At 40.7% G+C, this 10,470-nt stretch overlaps 1 protein-coding gene across 1 annotated transcript; it reads right to left on the reverse strand.

The window, feature by feature from the left end:
• Positions 1-391: 391 nt before the first annotated feature.
• On the reverse strand, positions 392-9,982 carry LOC139413838 (serine/threonine-protein kinase 35-like). The gene is made up of 3 exons (XM_071161630.1): positions 9,297-9,982; positions 6,362-7,121; positions 392-3,066 (listed from the first exon to the last, which is right to left on the reverse strand). Exons 1-2 carry the CDS (start codon positions 9,787-9,789, stop codon positions 6,400-6,402), a joined length of 1,215 nt encoding a protein of 404 aa, XP_071017731.1. The 5' UTR covers positions 9,790-9,982; the 3' UTR covers positions 392-3,066; positions 6,362-6,399.
• Positions 9,983-10,470: the final 488 nt, after the last annotated feature.

A 10,470-nucleotide genomic window follows, 5' to 3' on the forward strand; every position in this document is an offset into this window, starting at 1 on the left:
AGGGGGCACAATGTGTTGTGAAATGTTTAAAATTGTATAACTGTCTTAATTTCACTGGATCCCAGGAAGAGTATCTGGCGCCTTGGCAGGAACCAATGGGGATCCATAATAAATACAAAAAAGACAAGCCTCAAGGGAGACAGCTTCTCTTTGTAAAAGACTTGCCCCTTCCCAGCTAATTTTATATTTCATCTTTACTTAACTAGGCGATAATGATAATGTGAAAATATCCTTTGAGTATTGGGCTTAAGGCATGTTTAAACAAGCACAGGCATCATCTGTTGTAAAAACCAATGCCAAAGTGCTTTGGTAGGAACTGTTTTACTGCAGTCTCACCAGGCAGACTACACACTTCCTAGAACTCTTACAGAAAGGACAAAAAAAACTGTTATTTTTGTTCATAGACTTTATTGGAAGAGAAACCAAAAGATGTACAACAATACCAAAGAGAAGTCTTCACTGAAGCTAACATCTCTAGTACGCTCTAAGACCAGACCAAGGACAGTGAATTCCATTGAAATGATAGGAAGCATAATTCACATCACGATAATATGAAGATTCCTCTTCTAAACCCTCAGAGAAAGATGACAAGCAATTAAAATAGCAAAAAATTAGAACAGGTCGAACCTGCTTCGTTGCACAGTGTTTTTAGTGAGGGACGGTTGCATAGAAGCCTGTTGTGTGAATCACCAAATGGAACTATAAAATACTCCATCTCTGCATGATTGAGAAAGTAAAGAACATGAGACGAAAATGCGTCTCTAAATCAGCAGCAAACCACACGTTACTAAACATCGACGGGTAGATCTGTAATTTACCAAACCCAGCAGCAAAAGAAGAGTTAGTTTTACTGTACATCTGAGACTATTGGGATATTTGGTGTCACCTCTTGTACAGCAAACCTGCCACAGTACACTACAGGAATATTTTCAGTTGAGTAAAAAGATTGCATGAAGAGCTTGAAATAAACTGAATTAAAGTAGTATAAATAAGATTCTAAAAAAATAAAAAAAAACAGTCTCTTATACTTGTCTCCATGGTCCCTTTCGTTAAATTAGGTATCTCAAAAAACAACAACAACTCTGACCTTGAGCTTGCTTACAGGTCATACAGTTTACCAACCCCGGGCAGAAAACAAGTAGTGGAACATGAGGTATATTTCTCAAGGGAAGGGTGATCAAAACATGGCAGAAACCATAAGAGAGAGAGATGACAATTGTATTAGAAAGATAATTGCCTGCCTTAAAAGTAAGCTTCAGCTAAATGCAAACCAAACTCAAAATGGGTACAGACAAAAAAAAAAAACTGACCCGTTCCACTTGTGTAAAATGACAGAAGTTGTGTAATTTGGATAACCCTTTAGATCTTAAGGTTAAATAAGAAATTACCCATTTTCTTTGCTTAAATGAAAACTAAGCAACACATATGAAAAATACTGTTGAATAGAACAGACAACTTACATAAACTTAGTTCTGATAGCAATGGGATTCGCAACCTTGCACTTCCCAAAGAATCAGAAAAAATATATATACACAGACAAACATGATGGCTCAGTTGAGGAAAGTCTCTGCAAACGTGCAGGCAAATGAGGTAGCATAATACACAAAGGAGGATTGGAAACAAGTCTATATGGCTGCTTACTGACTAAACCACAAAAGAGGAAAAAACTTCGATGCAGAACTAAAAGTGATCTCAATTAATGGCAACAACAAAAATCTGAGATTGTAGTTTTGTTAGGTAGTTAAAATTAACTTTGAACTAAAATAATTGTGAATTTCAGTCGATATTTCCTCCGATCAAATTTCTCTAAATGTGATCAAGATTCTCAGTAATAGTCAACAATCACTATCCCGAATAAAAAAAAACTGTGCCATCCCATGTTTGTCACACATTTGCAATATGTAAGATCCTACCAGGTGTTTGGGAAGCTCAAAGATAAAATACCCTTCAACAAAATGGCTCAAAAAGAAAATCATTAAAAACATTTTTTTTTTTTTTTTAGAACAAACAATCTTAAAACAGAATCAAATAGATCAATATGCTGCTCTTATGTAAAGTGTGAGATGGCAAAAACAATTCACAAAAATACATGACCAGTCAATATACTGAGTTGAGAGGAGAGGTGATGTAGGGTGGTAGCCAGTCTCTTAGGAGCAATCCAATAGTTTAAAAACACAGTACACCTTAAACAGCTTTTTCTTTTTACCAACGACTGGGCTCAGTCTAAATCAAAGAATATCCCTATGGGTGATGTCACCATATCCACAGCATCGATCTCATTACATCTCAAATGGCACCCATCGGCTTTAAATGCACACTTTCCAAACCCAAAAAAAAGGGTCAAAATACAAATGAAAGAAAAGTGTCAAATGAAAGAAAACAATTAAAATGGTCATTTCAATCCCACTTTCAGATGATTATCAAGGCACGGTGGGGCATAATAAAAAAGGCTACTTGGATTTAAATCATTTAAGCAAAAGGTGCACAGACCATCTGTAAAAAATATATATTTTCAGTCCACTGGTTTCAAATCAACAATTTGCTTACCATTTTATGTCATGCCTTCAAGTGATGGACAAGGTAAAGTGAAACGGGATGAAAAGCTGTCAGTAGGATAATGTAGTTTGTCAATGGAAGATGGGGCAAGATGGTGGGGTGTCAGTGAAGCATGCACACAACGTGGCCGAGGTGTTGAACATATATCAAACGTGTCTTGATACACAGTGCCACCGGTTCACAGGGTGAACCCAAAACAGACACATTCAGGACAAACAAACAACCAACCAAACATGGCCATCCTACTACAAAGCAGCAGATATAACAGGTATATCAATACAAATGGAGTACATGTGTAATCATTATTCTACAATTAATTTCAGGCCATGTAAAACATTCCCTGTAACAATATAGGTTGAGAGAACTGTACTGATAGAATACTAATTCCATTTGCGGTATCAATTAGCAGAATGCTTCCCTTTTCTTTTCTCACGGTAGATATTTCACAGTCTTCCAAAGTAAAGTGTACTTTCACGGATTCATTGGGTCCAGGAAGTTTGAAAGTGGTACCTGAGGAGACAAGGGGGGGGGGAAAAATGAAATGCATAATTTAAGTCAGAGCTAACATGCAAAGAATGTTCAGTTAAAACAAAAAAGTGGATATATTCGATCCAAATATTGTATTAAGCAAGATTGTTAAAAAAAACACACAAAAAAACCAAAGGGGCGCAGGAAAAAGAGATGTAGCCTTGTAGCTAGGCCTTCCAACCTCTCCATCACGAGGTTGTGTGGGTGGCAGGAGGAGGAGTTCAGGGCCAAGACAAAAGAACACAATCTAAAACCACAATTGAGAGCATTCACACCTAACCATAAACAATTTAATCTCAACGACTAAGCTATTAAAAAACCTACTGTTATGTCAAGCCAGCTGACTTTTTCAGTTGCATAACCTAAATGGGTTGCATGACCTAAATGTGTGGCTTAAGCGCAAATGGGTCAGCGGCAGCTAGCGTGAGATATTAAAACACTAGAGGCTCTTAACACTGCACACAGAAATCCTTCTCTGAATGCGGGCCAGGGTAAACAAACACCCAGGTCTTTCACACTGGCCATACGGAGGACATCTGAACTGGTCAAACCACCAGCTAGCCTGAGGGGCTATACACTCACCAGTGCGTTTACATAGTCTGAAAGACAGGCATGGAGTGTGTAAAAACAGATTGATAAACAGCCATATTCACTACAATAAATACATTCATCTTACTATAGCCTACAAAACCAGACTTGTGTGGCCTAGCTCAGTGTTTAGTATTGCTGAGTCAATGCAGCAGTGGTCCGTCCTGCTGCAGACCATTACCAGGCTACTACCTACATGTCCCACTCATCTGCAGCAGCCACTGCAGTGGGACCATTGTCTGGGTCTGAGCCACAAACCCCAGCTGACTGAAACTTGTCCCTAACATGACACGAAGACGCAATAGCACTGTTTATCATATCATTACTCAGCAAAAACACAACCCGGTAATAGGGTCATATTTGGGTTGTATGTGACATCACCTTAAATATGAAGAAGCTAGTTTGTGACAGTGTGATTTTGTCAGTTAGGCACTGCACTGGAATTTTTATTAACTTGATTACAGATACCATTTTCCAGACATGACAACCTTGCTTCTTCTAAAGCCTGGCTTCCTGATAGAAGGTACTATAAAAGGAATAAGGAACGGGTTAAAGGAGAATTTGCCTTTTTCTGAAGAAAACCTATATTTTTGATGTAAATGGCTTGTTATAGAAGGGTCCAGACTCTTTTTTTGTGTGATTTTTTGTTTGTTTTTTTGTGTGGAAACTTTGCCCAGCTGCGAATCACTTCCTCATTGCTTGTTGTGCGGTATCGGGACACACAAAAGACATGGAACAAAAAACACCCACCATCCTTTTCGAAACGGACACACTCTCAGTATAGTGTTGCAAGTCTTTAGATGTTGTAAACATTAAATTGTGTCATTACAAACTTTATCCGCAACGTTATAATCAATTTTGGTTGAGTCGTTTCCCCCACGCAGTTGTGGAGGCCGAGTGTGTCTTTATAGTACAGACACAGCCCACGCAGCACAGCTGGTAGAGGAAACGGCTTGTGATTTCATGTATAATACATCTAAAGACCATCACTATACTGAGTGTGTCTTTATAGTACAGACACAGCCCACGCAGCACAGCTGGTAGAGGAAACGGCTTGTGATTTCATGTATAATACATCTAAAGACCATCACTATACTGAGTGTGTCTTTATAGTACAGACACAGCCCACGCAGCACAGCTGGTAGAGGAAACGGCTTGTGATTTCATGTATAATACATCTAAAGACCATCACTATACTGAGTGATGTTTCTAAAAGGACGTATTTGGGTGTTTTTTATTCATGTATTTTACGTGCCTTGATACTACACGAGTAAGTTAATTGTTTCTGAAAAACAAGACCCCCACCCCCCCCAAAAATGGAAAAGTCTGAACCCTTCTATAAAACATGACATATACATCAAAAAGGAATAGGAAAATTATACTTGAACTTTAGTGACAGGAGCTCCACCGGGTCACATTTGACAATTAGGCAGATGGGGAGGGTAGATTTATACACTGGCCGAATTCTACAGTCGGAGTACAGTCGCTTGTATGTGAATTATTAAGACTCATGAGAGATTTAAATCCACATGGTCCTTTGCTGAAGGAAGGCCTAGGTTCTATAATATTTTAGTATTTTATTAGGATCCCCATGAATCAATCCACAGAGTAATTTTAGTATTCCATATATTCTGCAGTTATTTGAAATTCATTGCGTTTACCACTGAGGACTGTATGCAGATTGTCATTGTTTGGCTGCCAGTGGCAGATTCTTGCCTACTGATGCTGTCCTATTTCTCACCAACCTGTTATGTAACTGGTTTAAAGGGGATTTAAAGCCTCAGCTCTCTGTCCATGGAGATTTTTTAATTTAACCTATATTTAACTAGGCAAGTCAGTTAAGAACAAATTCTTATTTACAATGACGGACTACTGGATTAACTGCCTTGTTCAGGGGCAGAACGACAGATTTTTTACCTTGTCAGCTCGGGATTCGATCCAGCAACCTTTCGGTTACTGGCCCAACACTCTAACCACTACCTGCGCTCCATGCTCCTATGAACTTCACATGTTGGTGGTCATGGAAATTACCCTCACACAAACACAGTCTATATCTACTGAGAACAGCGCTCTTCTCTACACATGGATACACCTATGGAGGACTTACAGTACACGCTGTTCAGTCAAGCCCTGACATAATCCAAGCCGTTTCCCATAGGGAGCATTGACTTAACAGCAGTTTGTGTTTCCTGTTCTGATAAGTTTTTCCTAAGTGGTGTTATGAACAAAACAAATCAAGGATGCTTCTGACAGTTATATGCAAGACGTGCCTTGATTATAAAAAATGTATTAAATTTTCCATTAATTAATCTCTTTGCTGGCTTGCACTTATGTTTTCACTAGTGTCTCTCTACATAGAAATAACTCTGCCCTTCAGCTGGGATGAGGAAGAAAGCCCTGGACTCCTCAACCAGTTTAAACTGCTGGAGCTAAAGGAATTCAGTTGAAAACATCTGGGGAGCAGGCAGCACAAACATTTGGAACTTATGAGCCGATGCCCTGACCAGAACCTTCTGTCACTAAGCATACCTCTCTACTGGGCTACGGAGACATCTTTCAAAGCCAATCTGTCAACAGAACAGTGCTTGTGGATAATAAAGTACATCTAGACAAAACAACCAGCGTGAAACAACCATTGATTGTAGACAATGCAAAAACAAGACAAAATATGAAATGTATGGATAAGTACCTGGGGAAAGAGTTCTAGTTCCGATGCTCGGGGGGGGGTCACGCAGCACATGTGAGCTGGTCCATCCTGTTGTGTAGCTCAAGCGCATCGGGCCGGTCCTGCGGGTTGACCGACAGCATGTCCTGCAGAAGTTTCTTCACCCCATCTGACATTGAGGACTTGCGCTTCTGCGGGATGTTCAGTACCATCTTTGGGTTCTCTAGCAGTGCCTCGCCAACTGGCACGATGTCGGCGCCCTGCCTCACGTAAGTTCCCAGCAGCTCGCGCTTGGACTCAGCGTCGATAAAGGTGATCCGCTCCAGCATTGCCCAGATGATGATGCCAAGGGCGAAGATGTCCGCCTTGGCTGTGTAGTGGCCCTCCCACACCTCGGGTGCCATGTAGAAGTCTGAGCCGCATGCCGACGACAACCAGAACTTGTTGACGTTGACAACGTTTTTGTTCTTGTCTTCACCCTCGTCGTCCTTCCCAGCGCCCCCTAGGCCAGCACACACCTTGCTGAGGCCGAAATCGGCGACTTTGAGAACTGGTGTCCCCGACTTTTCAGAGATGAGGATGTTGTCAGGCTTGAGGTCTCGGTGGACAATGTTGTTTTCATGCAGGAAGGCCACGGCACTGGTGAGCTGGAGCATGAAACTGTTGTTGGTCAGCGGGTCAGGTCGTCGCGACAGGATGAACTGGTTCAGGTCTCCACCTTCACAGAACTCCATGACGAACCAAAGGTAGCAGGGCTCCTCTGGGTGGCTCAGCACTCGCTCACCTGCAATGGATGGACATGAATCAAAAAAAGTGCAGCAGTACTAAACAGTAAAATTAACCCCGACCTTACAGAACCATGGATACCAAATGAGCCAATACTGTGAAAAAAAAAGGAAATTATAAACAGATGAATGATTAGCTTGACAAAAAGACAATCATGACTAGGTTGACTAGGTCTTTTCTGATCACAGTTTAATACCCAAACTGGATAATATTACAAAATGTACACATAAGATGCTTTAATTACAAAATCCATCGCCGCAGCATCGCCAAGGAAGTCATATTGGACATTTCAGTCTATACCCTCAGTTAATCCAACTCCCATTATCTAGTGTGTGTGTGTGTGTTCCAGGAAAAAAGGTTGTGACAAGCTGCAACTATAGGAATTACAAGTGGGCTAGGCTGTTAAAAAAAACAGGTTTGGAGTAGCTTGAATGTTCTCGTTTGTATACTGTCAACACAATGCCGTCTAACAGGTACAGATATGACTATGGTGCTACACAAACTTCTTATAAGCCTAATATTAACCTGGGCCCACATTAATACATATTAACCTGGGCCCACATTAATACATATTAACCTGGGCCCACATTAATACATATTAACCTGGGCCCACATTAATACATATTAACCTGGGCTATATTATAGACAGTGATATCTGCAAATGCTTTCTTCACTATGCCTCTGTTACTTGAACAACAATCTAACCTTGAGCAACTTTATGCAAAGCTTTGTAACAAAGCAAGACCTCAAGAAATCAGAAGGAATGTTTATCAAATGGATCCCCATTTAAAGACAAACGGGCTGGGTGAAAAGGTTTAAACACAACATTACTGAGGCAATCAAATCAGGCGAACTGTGAAACTATCATAGGTACTAATTTGAATACAAACAAGAGAAACTACTTCACATGACAAGGCTGTTGAACTTGTGAGTGGAAAGAGTGGTACAGAATGCACTCATAGCAAACTGTCAAGACCTTGACCCACTATAAAATACAGCAATTATGCCTACCAGAAACTAGGGCTGTGACAATAGCCTTATTGCGATATTCTTTCCATGGCAAAAATGAAAACACGAAGCAGACCTTATTCTTTAGTCCTTTAAAACCTGATACATGCTAAATATTGTGTGCCCTACCTGGGGACAATAAATAAATGTGACTAGATGACACCATAATTAATGTTTATTTACAACATTAGGGCGGTTGTTAAAACCTGTTCATGTTTTATTTCCTTACCACAATACTAATGAGTATCGCGATTACTGGTATCGCCCTGGTCCTACCTGAAAACAGGATCCAATTATCTACGTAAGAAGAATGAGAACCTCAATCATTATCTGTCCTCTGTGGATAAATTATCCCACTCGAATAAGTATTTTGAATACTGATTCCATCACCAAATCAAGTGGTATAAAACTGTACGCAAGTAAACGTAAGGCTTCAAAACAAAAAGCAAATCGACATTCTATACTGTAATGAAAACAAATATTTCAGGGTGAACCCTAGGGCTTACAGAGTATGGTATGGCCTGGCTAATAGCACTTGCATAACAGAGAGGGCCAGTATTGTGACAAGAGGGCGACACAGCCATTAAAGAGGCTTCCATTCAGTGAGCCAAGATGACGACACTCACAAAGACCCCCAATGAGAGCTGGTACGTGACACCAACTCACGTATCTCAAATGGCTTTGCTCAAAAGCATTCAGACTGGTATTCACGTAAAAAAACAGCTCCCAAGACCGGACAATAACTGATGCAATTGCTGCTTCATTGTAACATCGTTTCCAAGCATTTCACTTCAACCTGACCTAGGCTATACCGTCTCGACTGATCTTGAAAATTACCGGCGAGCGTCAAAATCTACGGTGTTCATACTACTAGAATATTAAAACGTCCCAGTCTAGTGGATATGATAATCAATGGCTTGACAAAAAGAGGCCACTATAATACATCTAAATTAGGTTACGTCATCACTGGAGGACAAAAATAAATAATCGCTTCCACGCATTGGTTTCATTTTACACTTTCGTTGAACTGAATAGACAATGGAACCGACACAAAATGCCCACCATATACCACAAGACAGCTGCCGGCATAGAGAAATGACGTAACGTGAATTGATATATATAACTATATGGAACTTTGATTTCCACACAATCATAGGCAGCATACCTTTTAATGACGTCTCCACCAAACGCAAGTATTGTTTGGATCTCTTGTTCCCATGACTCATTTTCTGAGCCATACCGTTTCTTTGTAGCACACATTCTTCCAATTGCACCACATTCTCGTGTCGTTTCTCAAGGCTAGCCAGGGCCCAGAATTCTGCCAAGGCAAGCTCGACATTTTCTGGTGCATCGCATCGAAGTTTCTTTACTGCAACGCTTGCACCCGACCTCCGTGCAATCGCTTCATAGACCACGCCATAGCTGCCCCTTCCGACCTCACGGAGTAAACTGTACCGCGGAGCCATGACCTTTCGCTCCAAACTCCAATTTTTGATAAAGCCAGCGTCATCCTCCATGGCATCATTGTCGTCTGTATTCCCAACACTCAAAGATCTTAGGACGTTTGCATTTTCCCTTTTCGCAGACGCATCTTGCGTACCAGTTATTTTGCCTCTCACACTCCTCGCCCGTCTACGTCTGTTGTCACCTGTATCCATGGATGTCTTCACGTTAAAAGCGAATACACGAGGAAATGAGGTATACACTGCTTTCCTTTCATACCTTTCGACTAAAAAGCAAACGAGCGCTTGTTATTTATACACCTTCCAATGTTTGTGAGGATGATTTGATTACACTGCTCAATGGCGTTATCTCACACAATCAATATTTGAGCCTAGCGGAGCAAAAATTCAAGGAGGGGAGGGCAAATCTAAAGACTATACCATTCTCTTAAAGTAGGGGTGTAGGAATGAGGTTATGGGAAATTAACACAACAATGCTTTCTCTACTGTTGCTGGTTTCAACATTTGCCAGTGAATGCATTTCCAGTATAAAACCTCCAATAAACTAGGCCTACATAACAAATTGCGCAACAGCAAACGTTATTTATAATTGATAAGAATGATGCTGGCATTGCTAACAGGAGGCCCTTTCTTCAATTCGGCTTCTTGAAATAGGTCCAATGCCTTTAAAACAGCCTACTTTTATCAACAATTAAATTACGCAATAGAACTCATACTTTGGATGAAAATTGCGTGCACATCCGGGACAATCTTACATTTTTCCAAGTGTCCTGGACACATGTATGTACTTTTCTCCCCCCCTCATGTTTTCCCCATATGGCTTCTTCCTTCCAGCATGGTCTTCAACGTGGGTGCATCTCCTTGCAGGAGAACACG

This window comes from Oncorhynchus clarkii, chromosome 7 (assembly GCF_045791955.1).
Source record: "Oncorhynchus clarkii lewisi isolate Uvic-CL-2024 chromosome 7, UVic_Ocla_1.0, whole genome shotgun sequence".
Taxonomy (NCBI): domain Eukaryota; kingdom Metazoa; phylum Chordata; class Actinopteri; order Salmoniformes; family Salmonidae; genus Oncorhynchus; species Oncorhynchus clarkii.